The 21,819-nt window shown below is 40.7% G+C and overlaps 2 protein-coding genes across 3 annotated transcripts in view; one reads left to right on the top strand and one right to left on the bottom strand.

Moving 5' to 3' along the window:
* LOC137650231 (zinc finger protein 2-like) overlaps window positions 1-6,841 on the top strand; it is a 29,339-nt gene extending 22,498 nt beyond the window's left edge. For both annotated transcript variants that reach the window (XM_068383488.1, XM_068383489.1), the window contains exon 3: window positions 6,451-6,841. In XM_068383488.1, the coding sequence (XP_068239589.1) occupies window positions 6,451-6,550 (100 nt within the window). In that variant the 3' untranslated portion in view covers window positions 6,551-6,841. The remainder of the gene's footprint in view (window positions 1-6,450) is intronic.
* A 4,959-nt stretch (window positions 6,842-11,800) lies between these two features.
* The window catches only part of Dhpr (dihydropteridine reductase), a 33,962-nt gene continuing 23,943 nt past the window's right edge, over window positions 11,801-21,819 (bottom strand). The window contains exons 2-6 of the mRNA XM_068383487.1: window positions 20,197-20,299; window positions 19,972-20,058; window positions 19,457-19,597; window positions 19,080-19,272; window positions 11,801-13,046 (exon numbers count right to left, since the gene is read on the bottom strand). Of these exons, the coding sequence (XP_068239588.1) occupies window positions 12,947-13,046; window positions 19,080-19,272; window positions 19,457-19,597; window positions 19,972-20,058; window positions 20,197-20,299 (624 nt within the window). The 3' untranslated portion in view covers window positions 11,801-12,946. The remainder of the gene's footprint in view (window positions 13,047-19,079; window positions 19,273-19,456; window positions 19,598-19,971; window positions 20,059-20,196; window positions 20,300-21,819) is intronic.

Genomic DNA, 21,819 nt, shown 5'->3' with positions numbered 1-21,819 from the left:
CGCAAGACAAACAACACCAGCCCCTCGCTGCTTGCCGATCCCCTAAATAATCAGCATGCGAATGACAGTCCTCATCAGTAGCTCATTGACAGGTGACTACTCACGAGCACGCTCCGACTGCACAGTAGCCACAAAAACCAGCTCTTGACTTTCGTCAACGTTCGCCAGAACGGTGTCGCTCCTTTCGGCGCCGTTCTAAGGAACGGCATCACCTCCTTCAGGGCGTCCAAGGAAAGGTCAAATGTTGCCATGCCCACTTCTCCTCACCCTCGTGCTCCACACTCATCAGTTCAGACGGAGTTTTCTCGCTGGGAAGAGTCCTTATCTGATTCTTTCTGGCCTTCGCTCATTGAGGAAGTCCCGTGAGATCGCAGAGTGGTCTCGAAACCTGTGGAGAATTCCATCCTACCCCCTACGGGTGACCAACAGGAGGTTGTAACACCTAAACCTTCTGTTCTAGAGACCTTCTTCCCTCCGAGGAAAGAGTCTAAGGACTCTAAAACTCTGCCCAAGTCCTCATCGTAGAATACAAGACCCGCAAGAGAGGGTCAAGCAGTCCACATCCGGCCTCTTCGAGAACGACAAACAGGATTGCAGTAACGGACAACAAGGTGTCTATAAAGCCCTTTCCTGCCAAAGGTAACAAAGGCTCCAAGTCCTCGTGTGGAGGGAGGCGGCCGAGGCCGCAATCGCTAGAATAAGTGATCCCTCCGCTTGTCCACCAGAGGGGGGATGCCTGCATCGCTGCTGGAAAAGGTGTATGCAGCTCGGAGCCGAACCCTGGGCAATCTCTGTGATTCGTTCAGGGTATCGCATCCCGTTCACAATCTCTCCCTCCATTGATCAAGACCTCAGTGTCAATGAGCTTCTATGCAAAGAGATCCACAAAGGAGCTGGCCCTTCAGGCTGAAGTCCAGACCATGTTCGAGAAGATCGCTCTCCAAGAGGTCCTTGACGACTCCCCATGCTTCTTCAGTCGACCATCTCTTGTGAAAAGGCCGTCTGGAGTCTGGAGGCCATTCATCGACCTCCCAGCTCTGAACAAGTTTTTCAAACAAACTTCATTCAGCATGGAAATGGCAGACATGGTCAGACAAGCATTAAGACCACAGGACCTTATGTGCATCCTAGATCTAAAGGACGTATACTGTACTTCCAGATCCCAATCTATCCGTCTTCAAGGAAGTATTTGAAATTCATTCTGAACAACAAGAAATACCGGTTCAAGGTGATGCACTTCAGTCTTTCCACAGCACCCCAGGTCTTCAAGAAAGTGTTCGCCCTTGTGTCATCTTGGACTCACAGAATCAGCAACCGTCTCCTACGTTACCTGGACGACTGGCGGATTCTAGCAGACTCGGGGGCAACCCTTCTTCAGCACCAAGACAAACTTCTCGGGCTTTACCAAGATCTGGGGATCATGGTAAATCTTAAGAAGTCATCCCTGCTTCACTCTCAATGACTGGTATATCTGGAAATGACCATAGAAACCAATTTTCACAAAGCCTTCCCATCAGATGACAGTGTAGTGAGGCTGAGGAAGGTTACAAGACCATTCCTCAGATGAAAACTTCTCGGGCACCTATCATATCTGGCCCGTTTAGTTCCCAACGGCTGTGTCAGGATACGATCCCTCCAATGGCAGCTAAAGTTCACCTGGAATCAGGCCTTCGATTCCCCGGACATTCTGATCCCCAAAGGACCAGAGGAATGGACGTACCTCGAACGATGGGTGGCAGACGAGAATCTTCTAAAAGGCGTCGACCTTCTTGTCCTTCCCCCGGACTTGATGCTCTTCTCAGATATGTCAAAAGAAACAGGGGGGAGGGGGGGGGGGTGACATGCAGCACCACACCACCTCAGGCCTATGGTCAGAGTTCAAAAAGTACCACCATAAAAATCCCTTAGAGCTGGAGGCTTCCTTCCTGACCATTCAACAGTTCCAACAAACTCTGCGGTACTTTTCCGCAACCCCTATCCCTTCTAGCAGTAGAAATACTGAGAGGGGCAGAAGTCGACTTTTGGTGACCCTATCAACTCGCTTCATTCCTGTCAAAAGGAATGTGCTTGCGGACAACCTGAGCAGAGCGACACAGATAGTGGGCTCCGAGTGTTTTTCATCCAGTAGCCAACAAAGTCCTAACTTTGTGGGGTTCCTTGGCGATGGATCTGTTTGCAATGGCCCTGAACTTCAGGCTCACATTGTACTTCTCTCCAGTCCCAGACCCCAAGACTCTGGCAAGATGCATTCCAGCAATGGTGGGACAACATCGATGTTGACACCTTTCCCCCCGTTAGCTCTGATGTGGAGAGTACTCAACAAGACCAAAACCTCAGTCAATCTCTCGATGACCCTCATAGCTCTGCTATGGCATCAGGTAGAATGGTTCCTAGATCTTCTGCAACTCCTAACTAAGCTTCCAAGACAGCTTCCTCCACGACACGATCTACTCAGACAACCCCATGCCAACATCTTCCACAAAGCCGTAGCTTCACTACAATTCCACGCCTGGAGACTATCAAGCATCTCCTCATTCAGAGAGGATTTTTGCAACAAGTTGCAAAAAGAATGTCTGGACACCTGCGAAGATCGTCAGCCTCAGTCTACTAGGCAAAGTGGAATGTTTTCTGTGGTTGGTGTTGTGAAATGAGTATCTCTCCACTCGATTCCACTATTCCAGCAATAGCGGAGTTCTTCGTGTATCTGTGGGAGGAAATGCTCCTTTTGGTTTTGGCAGTAAAAGACTATCGCTCAGCCCCTTCACCGCCCATTACCTGCAAGATGTAATTGACAGGAGACTCGATATGTTCTCAATTGGTCCTAAGGTGGCTGCACAACAACTGGTTTAATACCTCAAGCTCTTTTATGGACAAATAGCAGGAGGTTGAGTGCATTGGCTACCCAATTTTAATCTGAGTGAATGAAAAAGAATGACTGGCTCTTTCTTTTCTTCATCCTCCCTTCTTTTGGGGAAATCATACAGGGTCCTTTACACAGCTGACCTCAACCACTGTAAGTAAACCATTGTTCCCTTGTGTAACTTAGTATTGGGTCAATACTGTTGTGTCCCCATACCCTGGTGAGATGGTATTGGCTATGTCTTGGTGACCTCAGATGATTCTTAGGACTCGGAAGAGATCTTACCTTGACAGTCTCATTGCTAGTATCTCAACACACACAGCTTACATAGGCCACAGACCATGCATAGCATGGTTAGTGAGGTGTTAAGGTTTCATCTTTTATGTGCTAATGCACATAAAGGAGAATCCCCGGGTAAAGCAAAAAGCCAGATCGGCAGGGACATCCTCCCTCCTAATGGGTGAGTCATACCGCTATAAATAGCGTAGGTCTTTATACAGATTTGCCCAACAACCCAGGCCCGCTTGAAGTCCTACCACCAAGCAAAGTGAAGTAGTCACAGGTGTGTGAGAGAAAGAGAAGGGTAATTACTACCCCCCCCTCCCTCCCCACTAACTAGCGGGATGGGTGGTTAACCCTTGATAATTTCTAATGGCTCGTTCTTTCAGCTCCACCGAAAATAATACCCCAATAAATAGCTACAGGTTTGTGTATCATTAGTTAAAATAGAAATTATTTCTAAATTTGTCATATTCTTTATTAATTTTTTTCTATCGTAAACTCATATCTCCAGTCTAATAGCAAGTTCAAATAAAAGATCTAAACTAATGAGTGCCACCATATTACAGAAAAATGAATACCCCTACAGTATAGATTTAAGCGTAATTGACAGAAAACTTGAAGGACCGTTTACATTTTAATATTTTTTTGTTAAAATGTTGTCAGAGTTCAAATAGATTTTACTTTTTTGTATATGTCATTGTGTATGCATATAACTGTGATTCTTGTTAATAATTTGAATATACAATGATACTTTAAATTTTGTTTACTTGAGTAAAAATATAATTAAAGTACTTACAGCCTGGTATAGGATCATGTTAAATCCATAGAATAAACTTTTTTTTCCTATGCAGATACAAACTTCTGAGTCATTTATGTGGGGTAACTACTAATCATGTTTTCTACGACCGGCCAATCAAAAATTTGGCTGATTGCTTCATACTTTGTTGCTGGGTAAAACACTGAATGCGTAAGAAGCAAGTTGACGCTCACTCACCACGCCTCTTCACAACACTGCTGGTCGTGGAGTGAAGAGGTTATGCTCTCACTTCCTTTTTTTGAACCATGCAATACAATACTCAAAATATCAGAAGAATCTGATATTGAATTCAAGCATTTAGATGAAGTAGAGTTTCTGTAGCTTGTGAGATTGTTTCCAATTAGAGATTTCTTTCCATCTCACTTTTTCATCCTTTACGTGTTACACATAGTGAAGTATAACCAGTTTTGCATCTCTTACTTCATTGAACAATGCAAATAATCAGTACAGAAATAGAAGCTATAGAGTTTACTGTTACCTATGTAGAATTGTAGTTTACCATTATGAATAAAAAGCAGCCAATGCTAAATTACAATGAAGAGATTGTTATTTTTGTGATGGTGTTATTTATCAGCAGACATATTTAAACTGCTCTGAGTTTGCAAGGACACTCAGCAGGATTCTACCCGCAACAGAATTCAACGGGCATGGTCTCCACGTTCCTGGCTTCTAAGCACATAGGCTCTACATACATTACAGTCTTTTACATACTGCCTTTCACGCGTATGGATGCAAAGACTCGATGAGTACATTGATCAGGATTCCACGCAAAACTGAACTCAACTCCTACGGTCTCTTGAGTGTACTGTCTTTCTCTCGTATGAGCAATGTCACTACATGTAGTTTCCAACAGTAGTGTGCCGCCTTTCATGCGCACACACAAGGTCTCCATGCGTATTGTCTTTCACGCACAAGTGCAGTCTCCTCGCACACAAGCAGCCACGTGCACGATCACCCATAATGAGAAGCCACATGCATGATCATCCATGAACACGATCGTCCATGCGCACAAACTTCCATACGCATACGCTTCACAAACGCAATCATCCACACACATGATCAACCATGTGCATGAGTTCCCCATGATCGGTTTTCTCTTCTTGCCCAGCCGAGTGACCAGAACACCCCTGATCTATTTCTCCTCGCATAAATGTGTTAGGTTCCAGAAATGTATCTACTCACGAGGATGACCTTGTACTCAAGGTGAGAGGTTATGTAACTGGAACATTCCCTTCCCAGAGAATGCATTTTGGTACTTTATGAGTTTTGTGTATTCACCTCGCTTGTCGCACTTTACGTGATTGGACATCTCGTACCTGTACTTCAGTGACTTAGATCACAAACTCTTGACATCTGCTTCGTTCCAACTTTCACAGTAAAGTACACGATTCTGGTGGAAGAGGAACTATGAACACTTTCATTGCTTGTATAGGCTATGAGATCTTCAGTTCACGAGCGCCGAGGTTTGTTCATGCTCTTTCCCTTCATGTGAAAGTTATGATTGTGTTCTCTTTAGGCATGACAAGTCTCCTTGCGCTTGTTCACTACGATGATCATTTCCCACAGAAATGGCTGTATACCATGATCGGAAACCATGCAATCGGAACATATGCTCATTCTTCAGGTGTTCATTACCTTTGATTCACCAGGTAACTAGTTCACTTGTTTCTGTTACCTGTTCCTTCCCAGTACCAAAAGAGAAGCAAGATGTCATCGATCTGTTAGATTCTTTCGAGACATCGATAGATTCCTGAGCATGGTTTTGTGGGAGGAGCAGTGCTGTACCAAAACCCAACCCCTGTGATCGGTCACATACGAGACTGAGTACGGGCACTGCTGTTCAGGACGTGGGCAGCCACCCTCATCTCTTTCCTACATAGGGACCTTCCTGAGACGCTTCAGCAACACCATTGCTCGAGATCGCCCTACAGGCCAATACTGCTACTCAGCTTAGATCTTCCCACACTCGGAGAATGATTCAGGACTTGGTTTTCCCGGATACCAAGATCTCCAATTCACTCATGTGTTAGCGGTTGGAGCAGGTGACTTCTCAAGTCCAATCTTATCACTGGTACAAGCACTGAGATAACACCATCATGCTCACGCGATTGTCGGCCAGGATTCTCTCTTACCGAGCACAGTCTGTTCACAGACTGCCTGGTGAGTGTCCAAGAGAAGGAAGAATTCTTTGATGAAATCTTAATATATCATCAAAGAAGTCGAAGAAGACCAATCGACAAGTCGCATAACCGTGACTCCTACCATTTCTTTTCCCCTTGGGAGAGACATTGCTGTACTGAGAACATCCCTTTTCAGGAAGAAATACTAGTTTTTTGTGAGGTAAAAGGGTACATTCCAGGAACGTAGCCATCCCAGAATAAACTGATAGGCACATTGTAGAGGAGCTCACACATTTGTTACCCATGCTTGGTTCTTGTGAGGAGCACACACACTACTGGTAGGAATGTTCAACTTATCTCTCTCTCTTCAGGAGTGTGAGAAGCAGAGCTAGCCACTACCCAGTGACAGAAAGACCTACCCACAAACAGAAGGGAGAAGTCACTGAAGACCAATCAGGCCTACTCTCATGAGATATTGACTGATCTCTCTGCATGGTTTTATGGGAGGAGCAGCCACCTTTCCATTGGACCTTAGGATCCCGAAGAAACACGAGGGAGAGAAATGCACTCAAAGTATTCCAGACAGTTCTCCAGGTCTTTACAGTGAACTCTTATAGTGGAAAAGTCGAATGTAACAAAGTGACCAATCTTCTTCCTGTTCACAGGGAATGGAAAGTACGTTATGGTCTGCCATTAGGAAGAAGACTTCTTACACTCAGTGAACCTGAAGAATACATATGTGCTGTTACATGTAATGTGTATACGTGTTGCTTTAAGTGCTGAAATGGTTATGCATATCAGTTCTTTCTCTTTATAGCAAATTTATTTTTTTCATAAAAGTGTTTCTTTGTGGTCATACCCAAAATGGGGTGTTAGGTTATTTTATTTTCTCTAATTGTTACCTTTATATGTTTATGCCTGTTGTGTCAGTGTGTTTAATTAATCACCTTGGTCAAATGTTAGCCGATGATACACTTCTATACCTCATTTTAGGGAGAATCAATACCAATATATCATTGTTCATATCTCGGGAGTGGGATGCAAGCTGGGTCTGAGAAGGAAGATCTTGTTTTTAAGTGTAATGGCCGCTGCCGATCTGTAATTAATTTAATACAGTACTTTATTACACACAGCATCGAGTACTTATTGTCCTGTTGTTGATGGGTTCTGGGTAAGTGGTAAAAAAAGCAGCATTACCTCTAACATCTTTTAAATAGATATCCATCTTTCGGTCCGTTAGAATTATTTCCTCCTCATCCTCAAGGCTTTGGTTTTCAATTTAAAGCCAGAGCTTCAAACTGTCTATTGCCTCGAGTGTTGACGCTCACCTTTTGTTACCTACTCGTTTGAGACACCTGTTTTGCTATTCTCAAAAATCGACTTGTCACATCTCCCTTCAGGAGACAATCCTCCATAACTATGACAGATGACCTCCCTTTGCTACGATCTGAAAATAATTTTCAATCGTGAATCACCCAAATGGCCAGGCAGGAAAAGAGGGCTGGATTATGCTGATAACATTTGTTTCAGTAAATGGAAGGAAGTAGTGAAGTTGCTCTCACACAACCAAGAACTTCTGACTGGACAGTAACATCTGTTGAGACATCCCTCGACATTGGGGAACTCGTTTTACACAGGCGGCTCACACACCAGTTATTGCTCCAGGATTGTTGGAAGCATCACTGATCATCAGCCAGCAGTTTCCCTTCAGTCTGGTTTTAGTAGGATAGGAAATACAGGAAGATCGGGCTTGGTGACTGATTGACAATATCCCCACCAGGGGAATTCCACTTGAACCCTACCTCTAAGGACCCTGCCATTTACAAATGAATCCAAATACTGTGTGGCACACCCTGAGTACATGAACACCTCAGGGAAGTGAGTACATGAACACCTCGGGAAAGTGGTTCACAGAAGTAAAACACCTGATTTTCAACCTACTGGATCCCAGGCAATAGTATTTATATCTTCCCAACAAGGTTTGATAGGTCACCTGATAGTGAAATAGAAGACCAGCTACACCTTTGTTATTTATGTCTACAAACAAAGAGGTACTGTTTCACAGACCCTTTGCAATTGGTCAACTGACACTAATAGAGCTGTACAGAAGATAGACTTCCAACAAAAGGAATATTCTATCAGATACTCAATCACTATTGGCACAGAATAGGATCAGTGACCCCTCACTTTCGTGAGTAGCTGAAAGACTTCTTATACTTTATGTATCCCCATCAAAGGATCCGTTTGTCTCCCAGTTGACCCAGAACTTTCAGTATACTGCGCTCCAGTTCTAGAACATCTTCCAGTAAGCTGCTCTGCAGTTCCAGGGGCATCACATCAGCAGCGTTTGGGTTGCCTTCCAACACCTCAGTTACCTCTAAACATCTAAGCCTTTCCTCTCACTTACATGGTTTACCGATTGCTAAACAGTTTGTGCTTGAGTTTGGTTTCAGGTTACCTTGACATCTCCCAAGTGCTGCACATCAGGTGGCGTCATTGATGCTGTTTTCTGGCATTTGTCTCAAAACGTTGTCAAATGTGGAGCTGAAACGGGAGTCTACAGTGGAATTTAGATATTGATATCAGATATAGATTTAATAAGTTAACAGAGAATTTGGAATTTTCCTTTACTTGGATGTCGAATAGCCTTATGGATTCTTTTTCACATCATAGTCAGGTACCTGTTGACTTTACCCAGGGTAAGGGTACGACAGATTTCCCGTCTTGTGAACCGAGTGGGTGCCTGACAACGAGTTACTCAGTGTGTCCACTTGAGATCTCACAAGAGTGCCAAAGAGCACTAAGGTTAGGGTAGGGGGCTAGACCTAAGACAGGTAGACATCAGGGCTTAGCCAGGTGTGTTGTGGATGAGTCGTCTTACGGTTCTGATCATGATTATAAAGTTGACGACGATGATAGGTTTAGATGCTTGAAACCTGTTGATTCCCATAATGAGGAACAAGATGTGAAGTTTCGTAAATTACATGAATTAGTCTTAGGGTTTATCCTTCAGTTTGCATTTGTTTCACAGGTTTTATTAACTTGGTTCACATTATGTTTACCTATTATTATTATTATTATTATTATTATTATTATTATTACTGGCTAAGCTACAACCCTAGTTGGAAAAGCAGGATGCTATAAGCCGTAGGGCTCCAACTGGGAAAAATAGCCTTGTGAGGAAAAGAAAAAAGGAAATAAATAAACTAGAAGAGAAGTAATAACAATTAAAATGAAATATTTTAAGCTAATTAACAACATTAAATTAAATCTATCATATATGAACTATAAAAACTTGAAAAAAAAAAAAAAAAAAAAAAAACAAGAGAAAGGGAACCAAGATAGCATAGCATGCCTAAGTGTATCCTCAAGCAAGAGAACTCTAACCCAAGATGGCAAAAGACCATGGTACAGAGGCTATGGCACTACCCAAGGATAAGAGAAAAATGGTTTGATTTTGGAGTGTCCTTCTCCTAGATGAGCTGCTTACCATAGCTAAAGAGTCTCCTACCCTTGTCAAGAGGAAAGTAGCCACTGAACATTTACATTGCAGTAATTAACCCCTTGAGCAGAGAAGAATTATTTTGTACTGTAATCTCAGTGTTGTCAGGTGTATGAGGACAAAGGAGAATGTGGAAAGAATAGGCCAGACTATTCGGTGTATGTGTAGGTAAAGAAAAAATGAGCCGTAATCAGAGAGGGATTCAATGTAGTACTGTACTGCCTGGCCAGTCAAAAGGTCCGATAACTCTCGAGCAGTAGTATCTTAATGGGTGGCTTGTGTCCTGGCCAACCTACTACCTGCAGGTATTAGGTTAAGGTTTCACTTATCTATGTAAAATTTTCACTAGGCAATCAGCTTATAGCTCCACAATGGGACTATATAGCTCATATTCATAGATCCCATCCAATCCATGCCATTTCCTCTTTGGCAAGAGTTGTTTCACCAGATTTTGGTACCCCAGAGAGCCCTGGCATTTTTCATGGTGCCAGTTTTTCCCCATGATTTGGAGGCGTTAACTAACATATTTGGTGCCTACTGGTTTGATCTCATTGCTTCTGTGCCGTCAACTTTTCTTAAAGGATTCCACTACTTCCCATATCACTGCTGAGCCTCCCTTGCCTACTGTAACAGTATTTGCTTCATTTCCTCGTCCACTGCTTCTATCAATATCTACACAGCATGCGATGTCTGCTCCTGCTTCTGCTGCCTTGTATTCTCTGCTTTTGTAGCTTATATTGTTCTTGAAACACTACTAGTGTCTTTTTTCACTATACCGGTCATGCCGTCATCTGTACTTGCTATTTTCTACCAGTATGACAGTAGCTGTGTGTTACCTACAGCTCCCCATGTAGTTGATTGTGCTCTTTCTATTCCTGCTAGAGTCAACATTAGGATTATTGTCATCATGGTTATCATTACAATATCCTATGGTAGAAGACATTCTGCTTCCAAGTTCCAGTTGTTCTAGACTGCTTTTTCCTGAAGCTTCTCCTATAGTAGTGTTCCAGGTAGAAGTTTAAGCACCTCTGAGGCAGAGAATTTTCAAAAAGACTTCTTTCCAAGGATTGTTAACATGGCAAGTATTCTTACCTTAGCTATGTCATGCACAAGGGGATCAGGTTTTCATTAGGATAACTAGTTGTGGCTGCTTAGGTTTTACTGGTAGTGGAAAATGTTATGCACTGTTCTTCCTCCACAGCCTTTTAATCATCACCACTGTTCGTTCATCATACTTACAGTACTTCTTGAGAATAACTAGAACAGTTGCTGATCATTCCTGTCCCCAGTTTATCACCAAGATTCATCAGGCCTAAGTAAAGGCTGAGACTTAACAGCTCGACCTCCAGCCTAAATTTTGATTCAAGGTATATATGTTATTTATGGGTTTGATGTAAAAAACATACTTTTTATAACAAGACATTTTTTTCTTATAAAGCATTCAAACACTTCACACCATTGTCTCTTTTGTTTCATAGGCTCGCACATTGTAAATCACTCCTATCTTCTGTGCTTTTGTCTATGTCAAAGGACATTCGGACCCATTTTAAGGGCTCTTGTGATTGTAAGAATGTGTATTTTATGTTGTAAAAGCTTGATACTGATCAATGGGGAGGAAGGTCAACCCCTTTGTGAATGCTGCACAGACTCTCCTCTGTGAATTCTGTAATTAATTTTATACCTGTAGAAGTGGTGAAATTAAAGAGGCTACTCTAGCAAAGATTGGATTGAATTGGGTTTATGAATTTGGAAGAAAGCAAACGGGAACAAGTAAAGTAGCTTGTCTAGTAAGGAAATGGTTTGTATCTGTGACAACTAAACAATTTTATTAAAAAAAAAATTTCATCTTTTTAAGCTTCACTATTGCATTTCATACAGTATTGGCTTTTATGTTTATCATTTGATATACAGTATCTTATGTTCTAAAGCAGTAAATTATTTGTTGCTGTGTACACTAATTATACCTTGACCATCCATATTCAATCCTTTTAGTCATTAATGTACTTATATTTAATATTTAGAATTTTTAGCTCTTTTGCATCTAGGGTTTACTGTACAGTATTTTTCATTAGTAAATTATGTGGTTACATGAAGAAAAAATTTCTACTTCTACCCATTTTATCAAATTCATTGTATTTTCCACTAATTCAACTATTTCAACAAAATAGGGTTTGTTCAAGGTTTAGCTATCAACTTCAAAGGTAATTCAAAAGAATGAAGAAGTTTAAAGTTTATTGGAACAGCACTAGGAGAGTGGAATGTTAAGGTTCATGACATCTGCCTCATTAAGCTTTCATTACAGAAAGCACCTCTGCATTTTGGGAAGCACAAGAACAATGCAGAAGTGTTTCTATCATAAGACTTAAACTTATTTAGCAAATATCATTTTGTCAGATTATTTATACATTCCAAAAATGCAAATACTCAATATAGTACAGGTACCGTATATCTGGAAAGCGACAAAAACATTCTTGATTCTTCATGAAGGTTAGAAATGCACATCTTGTTTACTACATGAAGGGGAAGCTTTGATGACATTAGCTTGTAACTGTACTGTACTCTTCCTATGTGTTTACGTAAGAATATTTTTCACAACAGCTTTTTGTGCAACAAGGTAATATTCCTCTTTCAAGTATAAAAATAGGAAGAACATTTATCTGTTAAAGTATCCAGGCACTTTATACAAAGACAGCAATCTTCTAATATCCTAAGAATTCTAACAAATTACAATACTGTAATATTCTTTGCCACTCATGTAAAATATTACTGAAATATGTACCACCGTGATTAACAAATGAAAGATAAGAAGTTGCATTTTCATGCTCTTGCTGGAATGATTCCAATAGTCAAAATTATCTTCTGAAGTAGACTGAAATGATTTTATCTAACTGGCATACCTTGCCTTGCAGACTTAACATACAGTATATTGTTTTGATTAAGATTTGCAAGGAGCTATAAAGGAAAGAAATTGAATGTTCAATTTGATAACATTTTACATTTGCTGGTAGTACTGTATCTAATGTAATTCCCATATAATTATTTATTGATCTTTTGAGTTACAACTGACTTTACATGAGTGTGTAAAGAAAATCTTGAATCTATGAATGCTTACAGACAAGCTGAGTCAACAAACAAAATATTTTGATTTCGGCAATTGATGAACCTTGACAACTTAGAATTATAGGTTAAAAAAGTAAGAAAATAATTCTGGGTCTAAAATATTCCTTTTAAAACATCACAAACACAAAGAAATTGGGCTTACGAAAGTTAATGGTAATCATAACAGTTCAAAATACAATTCAAATCAATGTAAAATATTGTCATAAAAAACATATTAAAATCTAAATGAAACATTACACTAGAACTTATTCCATAATAAGTTCTGTTTTGTTGTCCTTTGTAATCATTTTAACTAGACTGCCAGTTTTTGGTCGATCATTCCCTTTAGTCCATTTAAGAAAGAGCCTGGTGAAAGAAACAAAATTTTAATTATCTAATAATCTTCATAAAAACATGACAGTACTATACAGTTATTGATCTATTTAGTAAAAAAATTACCTAGTGCGAGTCTACACAATTTTTGGACACCACAAAAAAACAAAGAATCCTTTTACTTCCGGCTGAGTATGCATTTGGGTATTGGGTACAGTACAATTCAAAGAGAAGTGTGAAAATTAACACAAATTATTTTGAATGTTCTATCTTGAAATCCTCTTAGAGATTTTGGTTTATGCAGAACCAGAAGGCAATGAAATTGAATTTACAGTATTGAGGAAATTGAAAAGGAGTTCTACTGCAGATAACACAAGCCCTTTGTCTTACACAATGCCTGGCATACTACATCTACTGCTGCAATAGTACGACCACAAGGTCTGATAACATTCTTTGTAAATATCAAATGTTAGCTCTGGAAAGCACACTTGACCCTTACAAAAACTTTGCGTCAACTTAGGGTGTTACTCCATACTGTCCAAAAAACAAATGAACATCTGGCATATCTTCCAATACACCTGGGTTGAGACATTAGGATTATTACTCATATGAATAATAATACATGTATTATTAAAAATGATAATGTCAATTTTTTTACAGTAACAAAAAATTAGGAATATAATACAGTACTTATTATTATTATTACTACTTGCTTAGCTACAAAAGTAGTTGGAAGAGCAGGATACCAAAAGCCCAAGGGCTCTCACAGGGAAAACAGCCTAGTGAGGAAAGGAAATAAATAAACTACAAGAGAAGTAATTAACAATTAAAATGAAATATTTCAAGAACAGTAACCACATCAAAATTTTTTCATAAATAAACTATAAAAAAACTGTAGAAATAACAGAATAGTGTGCCTGAGTGTACCCTCAAGCAGGAGAACTCTACCCCAAGACAGTAGAAGACCATGGTACAGAGGCTATGACACTACCCAAGTCTAATTAACAATGGTTTGATTTCGGAGGGTCCTTCTCCTAGAAGAGCTGCTTACCATAGTTAAAGTGTCTCTTCTACCCTTATCAAGAGGAAAGTATCCACTGAGCAGTTGCAGAGCAGTAGTTAACCCCTTGAGCAAAGAATTGGAATATCACAAATTTTAAAAGTAATTTGTATTTTTCCTAGCTATACAAACCTATAGATAAATCCTTTAGTAGAGGTAAGATTCTGGTGAAAGATGTAACAGCTAATGAAGAATTATCGAGGTTATGGCAACCGGCACCCAGTATCCACAGATGGTCAGAATCTGACAGCACACAGAGTCTCCATTCTGATTCTGCTTGGGACTTGTGGGTTGGATGCAGTAGGAAGTGCAACCTAAAGGACTTAGGTTTGTATAGTTTGGAAAAATAAAAATTATTTAAAAATTTGTGATTTGTTCCTATGCGAATACAAACCATCCATAACAGGGAGGAATTCCCTTCACCAACCGGCTGGCTAGCAACCCAGGGTTGCAATGCTTAGTCTGGTAAGAAGAGCAAAGCAAAGGATCCTTGCATCCTTGATTGAGTGACCTACAGCATCACAGCCCAGGAGTTTTTCATACAAGAACCTATCTTCAGTGGGAAATATATTCCCATTAAAGACTAATTCAAGTACAGTAGTATGTTTGCCTTGACTGTCACTATCCCTTAAATGGAGTGTGTAAGTAAGTAAAATTGCTACCCGACAATAGCCTGCTCACCTGCATCAGTGCTGTTGCAGCTAAAATTATTATGTAAACGCTATCTTGGATATGATCCCTCCATGTCTTGGAACGAGTGAGGCTTGCTACACCACTTGCTGGGTAACTACCACAGATCCCATGGAAAGCGTATCCAAGGACCTGTGGGAGCAATCCCGAAGATAGGGTACCATGAAGGTGAGTTGTCTGTTTCAGAAGCCTGCCTTTAACACTTAGGCAACTAAATGGTTCTTTCGCTAGGCTAGAATTGTACAAATCCCTTTGACTTCATGAGCTCTAGGAGGGACTGAGGCTCATTGTTTTTGCTCTTGTTCTCTTTAGGCTCTACTGATGACTTTAAAAAACCAGGAGATGGTATTGTGGGAGAAACTTCTTTGTTCTCCTTGTGCTAGTGAAGAGAGACTTTTAAGTGTGGCCTACATGATCTAGTTCATTTCATGTACAGCCTCACTGCCCTTACAGGACACAGAAGCATGTCGTCAGGATTATTAGTAATCTCCTTCAATGATGATACTAAAAAAGATTCAAACCTAGAGTCACTGATCAATGAGTTTCACGTTTTGCCATAAATTCGGGAACAAACGAGATCTTTTTCTACTGCTCGGGATATGACACTAAGTAAATAGACCATGCAGAGCTTCCAGCACTTTGGTCAAAGCTAAGTCTAATAGAAACACTGTCTTAAGAGTGAGATCCCTGTCTAAGGCTTTTGTCACAGGTTTGTAATTAGCTTTCCGAAGTGAGCAAAGGACTTTGGTTACATTCTAAACTGGGGGTTTGATTTTCCAAGGGAGACATGGTTGTTTAAAATTCCTTGTCAAAGCTGATAATTCCCTCAAGGAAAGAAGGTCTACTTCCTTAAGTCTGAAGACTTTACTCAAGGCTGAGTTATAGTCTTTAACCGCTGAAACTGAGGACTTTCTCATCCCTCAGGTACGCAAGAAAATCCTCAACTAGTGAAACAGAGGCTTCGAGAGAAGTGTTCCTCTCACAACACCAATTAATGAAGATTGCCTACTTTGCTTGGTAAACTACTGTTGACGACTTTCGGAGGTATCCAGATAGTTGCTTCGCAGTTGATAATGAAAAGCCTTTCTTCAGAGGAAATGCTGGATAGCCTTCAACTGTGCCGTGAAGTTCCAAGGACTCCCTGGATTGGTTGTACCTGTGCCTCTGAAGCTGTGACTGACAGAGGAATGGGCTATTGGGGTAGTTCTCTCGGGACTTTGACTAGAAGAGCTAATAGATTGGGATACTACTTGGCATGTTGCTAACTGAGAGCAGCTAGGGATATCCCAAGTCCTGGCATAATCAACACTTGGCTGATTAACGGGCGGATCACGCTGAACGGAAGAAAGGCATACATGTCCAAGTGATAACTTGGATGTTGGAAGGGAAATTCAAACACGAACCATGGGTCTGGAATGGGGAGTAAAACTGAGGTAGGTTCCTGGTTAGTCATGTGGCAAACAGGTTGACCCCAGGGGAACCTCACATAGCAAGAAGCATCTCTGCTATGCAAGGATGTAGAGACCTCTCCAAATGTACAACCTGCCCCTGGCAACCTAGTGTGACTACTAGTACATTCCTTTTGCTCGGAATGTATCTGGCTAACAACAATATGGTGTGGAACATCGTCCATATGTGCATTTGGTTTATCAACTAACAGAGAGGGCGAGAGATCGTGCCTCATGTTTTTTTATGTAAGCCACTTTGGTGGTATTACTCATCAACACTACCGAGTTCCTCCTCCGACGATTTTAAAATGGTTGCAGTGCTTGATTGGCTGCTTACATTTCTAGAATGTTTATGTGCAGATGCTTTTCTTTTTGTGACCCGAGACATTCAGATGGGACACCCCTCCTTCGACGCATCAGAAAACACTTGCATGTCGAGAGGGGGAGAATCGAGTGGGACTCTGATGAGGTTTTCCAGTACCACTGAAGATATCTCTGGTGGAGGCACCTGTGTGGAACAAAGTGGCTGAGAAGACTCTGCCAGCACCAAGCTGGTACTTCTGTTCTGAAAAGAAATGGCTGCGCAATTTCCTTGAGTTTGATGTGATCATCTGATGGAAAGACTTGCTGCTGCTGTGTCTATCACATGCTGAAGTACTTCAACCTCTGCTTTGGTATGAGATTCAAATTCTCTCAGTTTATTACAATACCCAGATTATAATAAAGTGCAAGAATCCATTCTCGATCCTGTAGCCTCTCTCTCTTCGAGGAGGCCAGGATCAGCCAATCATTCAGATACATCAGCAGACATATCCCTTGCGAGTGAGCTCAAGCTGCTACCAAAGTGAACACCCAAGAAAACACCTGGAGAGATGTACACAGTCTAAAACAGTCTTAAATTGGTACACTATACTGCAGAGGGAGAAGCAGAGGTACTTTTGAGATGAGTGATGCAAATGCATTTGAAAGTATGCATCCTTCAGGTCCACCAAAAGCATGAATTCTCCCCCTCTGATGGAACAGCACAGACAACTGATTCAAGCCTGAACTTTGTTTGTCGAACAAACTTATATATCACAGGAGAGAAATCAATGACTGGTCTCCAGACTCGAATGTCTGGAGACTCGCCTCGAACAACACAGAGAACGTTCTCTCCAACATCCCTTTCAGCGATGTTTAAGGATCGGACTTGAACTCTATCTGTAAGTGAGGAAAATGGGGAGGGGCCTGACCATCCTGAAATGGTAGTATCTGAAAGAGACTCTCTACGCTCAGTTTGACTGCCTGTCTCTACTAAGTTGCTCAGTGGTAATACAGGCATCCTCCTACTATCAGCAGTGGGAGAGGGTGAATGCTGGCATCAGCATTTCCCTCTCTCTCCCATCTTTCCACTGCTACTATTCCTAAAGGAACCAGGTTTAGGATTCAAAAAGGCTGTGCATACACAGGCTGCTTTCGGGAAGATATTGCGGCCGGTCCCAATTGAGGTCTAGGAGCAGGCAGGGAGATCTTCCTTACACCAGATTCCTCGAGCTTGACTGAACCCGAGGGTTTGGTCCCAATTCCCTTTGAATGGCCAGGGCCCTTGAAGGAGGCTGTGCAATGGATCAGGGAGTCCTGCAAAACAGTTCTCCACTGCCGCCTGCATGCAATTCCTCGAAAAAAAAGAGACATTGTCACCTGCATGAAGAGTTTTGAAGCAACAGAGTAACCTCCAGGCTAACTTGTTTTAAGAAACAAAAATCCAAGACATCCCTCCTTTTCAAAACCCAATTAGGCCATTGGTTTGCTGACTTATGAGCTAGAAAGGTCACTGCCTTGCCTTCCCACCTGACAGTAAGAGACTTGTTCTCCAAAGACCATGGAGGACGTACCTTCCACCTTGAGTTTCTCCAAGGAGAGTCCTCATCAGTGCTCACACCAACAGGTCAATCTGCAGAGATGATGATGTAGCAAGCTTTGGTGCATAGAGCCTTCCCTTCCTTGAGAGTTGGTGGGGGTTGGGGGGGTGGGGGGTGGCAAGATCCTATTTAACTGGCTTGACTCAAAAAGAGTTCTCAAATCCAAAGATCTGACTATTAGCTCGATCCAGAACCAAATCAATCGGCTCTGACCAAGGCAGCTCCAAGGATAGCCTAGAGCCTTGAAAGGCACTGAAATGCCAATCAAAGACCGCGGAATTCTCTGAAGGCAGAACCAAGGTCACCTCCCTCAGTCCGTTATTCTCATGGATGAGTGCAAGATTGTTCACAAATAAACAATCTGACTCAGGATTGTCTGCTACATAGGTACCGGTCTAGGATTCGGTGTCCTAGGGGCAGCCAAATCCCTGGCACTGTCATGCCCAGGCGGGGTAGAGGGTGTGGCACTGCCATGCTCTGGAGATTCATCCCAACACGGTCCCAAAGACAGAACCAGTATTGTAATCAAGAGCCAAAGAAGACCTGGGAAGGCCAATGACAGCGGGGGAAGAATCTTCGGCACTGAGCACAGCAGGAACGTAAGGAGTAACACATATTCTTCTCTCTGCGAATCTGGGCAGAGGGATGACCACAGCTCTGTGCCTCGAGGGATAGAGAAAAGGTCCATCCGTCCCCAACTGTTGGTTTAACGTTGCATGCAAACGCGCATTGAGAGCCTCAAGTGGTGTGAACCTCTCAACCCAATCTATCAAAGTATCGCAACATGAAGGAGGAGTAGGAGTTAACGGTCCAAGTATGAAGGGTGATGGAGGATGCCAAAGCTCCAACATCAACAAGGAAAGAGAAAGTATATAGGGCTGAACTGTACACTGTTAAAACCCATGTCAGAACATATGACACTTGCTATCATTCTTAAATCCAGTTAAAAATAATATTGAATACTTACGCAGCAATGAAGTCAAGAGAGGTCCATGTTGAGAAATCGGCCCCAGCCATCCACTTCCTGTTCATGGGTGTGTCCAGGGTTATAGGGAGGATAGCAATAGCAGTGGCACCACTTGGTAAACCTGAATTCTCTTCTGCCAAACTCTTGGTTAGTTGATGAATAGCAGCCTTTGCTATACCATACCCAATCATTCCTACAGAATATGAACACAATTAGACATTACAAATATAGAGACTTCTTTCTATGGATATAAGAAGACAAAAGTGTATTCCAAATATCAATGTTAAAAAAAAACTGGTTTTATGAGACTACTTGATTGAATTCCTAACCCTGTACTATACAATTTCAGACATAACTCCTACAGAGCAGTACCTTACCTGGGGTTCCTCTCAAAGCGGGCTCGGCTCCAGGAAGAGTGACAAATCCACCTTCCTTCAGATATTTGGCTGCAGCTTGAGCAGTGATAGTTGAAGACCATACACTTTGTGACCACATGAGTTCACAGTTCTTTAAAAAATCTGGAGATCAAAAAGAAATTTTAGGTAATTTAAAAATATCAAAGTGCCAGTTGGTAAAGAAAATAATAAAAAAGGGTTTGAGTCTAGACAAATTTGTAGTTAGAATTCATGCAGCTTCCAAATCTATTTAGTAGAAAATTGATGTTTCAACTAATATTACAATTTCTAGGTATCTAAAGTAATTTAGTTTTACTTAAAAGTAATCTGAATATCATTTTGAAGACGTGAGAATTCCACCCATATTCATATGCTGTTATTAGGCATTAATGAAAACCTCGGTATTTTACACTATATAAACATTTGGCTATTCCTCAGACACATGTTGACATTCACATGCCAACAGTAATGCACAATTGTCAAAATCAACAACATACCTTTATGAGCAGCATTTCCACCTGCCCAACCACCAGCAACATTAATGATAGCATCAACCTTCTCTTCGCCAATTGCTTCTTCAAGACCTACAAATAAATACAGAAACAGAATTATGTGGGTGTTATGCCTAGTTTTGGCTAATAACAAAAAGGTATTTCATAGAACAATAATATGCTGTAATTTTAAGTGTGCACAGCTAAACATTGCATAAACTTGCTACATACCAGTCATAACTGTTGCTGCCTGTGTTGACCAATCTGCATCTTTTGAGACTATTATAGTTTTGTCAGCTTGGTCAACCTCTGCAAGATCAATTGCACCTACCCACTGCAAAAAGTAAAACAGAGAAATGTTATATGTTTAGAAGGTAAAAACAAAAATCAATTATATACTTAGTGTCAAAGTTATTCAGTGAAAAAGAAACAAGATAGTTGTCTTAAGGGAGGAACGATTTTTTTATCGCAGTCATGCTCACAACACTTAGCTTCAAATAATTAGTCAGAGAGAGAGAGAGAGAGAGAGAGAGAGAGAGAGAGAGAGAGAGAGTGAGTTTCAATTATAAGGCCAAGTAGATATTTAAGATCTAATGTACCCAATACAAAGCTTTAAACTCCCAATTCATTAAAACCACCTTAATGAGTAACAAGTGTTGACGCCTATCAATAAACGGGTGTCTCCAGTGCTTATAAATACGCTTTTGCATGCACATACAAGCAAGCAAGCTCTTGCGATCAAACACACTAATGCTTCGAGCTGACACACTCGAAGTATAATCAGATCTGGGTAAACTAAAAGTAGCATTATTCATAATCATTTACGTTACTCCACGAAGACATGCTTAAGAGAAGACCATGGAAAATCAGCAAGTAACTCTAAGCATGTTGGTATGAGATATTGGAACAGAACGACTGTCACAATTGAAATCCACGAAATAAAAATGTAATGGATATCTAAGACTTTCCCCTAACTTGTCTTTTCAGCATTTACAGATGATTCGGTTTAACTCGAGGAAAGAATGATTGTAAATTGTCAAGTATACTTGTACCTTACTGAATGAATGCAATTTGATACAAAGCTGACAATGAAATGTTTTGGTCGATGTAAATTTTAAAAACTATTGGGAGTGAAAGTATTCAAAAGTCAATGGTTTGAAAGAAAGTGGAAAGTGGTGTATTGAGCTGTGGAAACATGAACATATCATCATGTCAGTCCCTTATTAAAAAAAGAAAATAAACTGGTGTGATGTAAACTATTGTAGTTTCCTCCCGTATAAACTCTCTAAAATTCACTTATATTTGGTAAAAACTAAAAGGGAAGGTTTTACATATCTACTCTATCATAACAGCGACTGAAAATTTCTAAGGAATCAAATATTCATTAACAGCCCCACGTACCACTCTGTAAAAATTTTTTAATATATATATATATATATATATATATATATATATATATATATATTATATGATAATGGCTCGTGCCTGGGAACCAAACATATAATATAATATATATTATGGCTGGCAAGCTAAATAACCTCTCTAGTTCCAAACTCACTTGTTTGCTTTTGCATTGAATCTGTTACACTTAGAAATGTTAATACCTGAACTCTGAGACAGTGAAATAACTCACAGACACTAATATATAAAACACTGAATATCCAAAGGTCTCTTATGTACACTCAAAACCAAAACTGGGTAATTATTCTTAAGCAAACAAACTTACTACGGTTCTTTACAGGATACGAGCAAATATGCATTAAACACTGATGATTGAAATAATACACTTTACAAAAATAAATATATTCTATATAATTTACAACACTTTGAAAGAATTTACATAAAACAAAATAA

The sequence above is a fragment of the Palaemon carinicauda genome, chromosome 11, assembly GCF_036898095.1.
Source record: "Palaemon carinicauda isolate YSFRI2023 chromosome 11, ASM3689809v2, whole genome shotgun sequence".
Lineage (NCBI taxonomy): Eukaryota > Metazoa > Arthropoda > Malacostraca > Decapoda > Palaemonidae > Palaemon > Palaemon carinicauda.
Note: the sequence above shows the minus strand (reverse complement) of the source record. Positions and strands in the feature narration are given on the sequence as shown.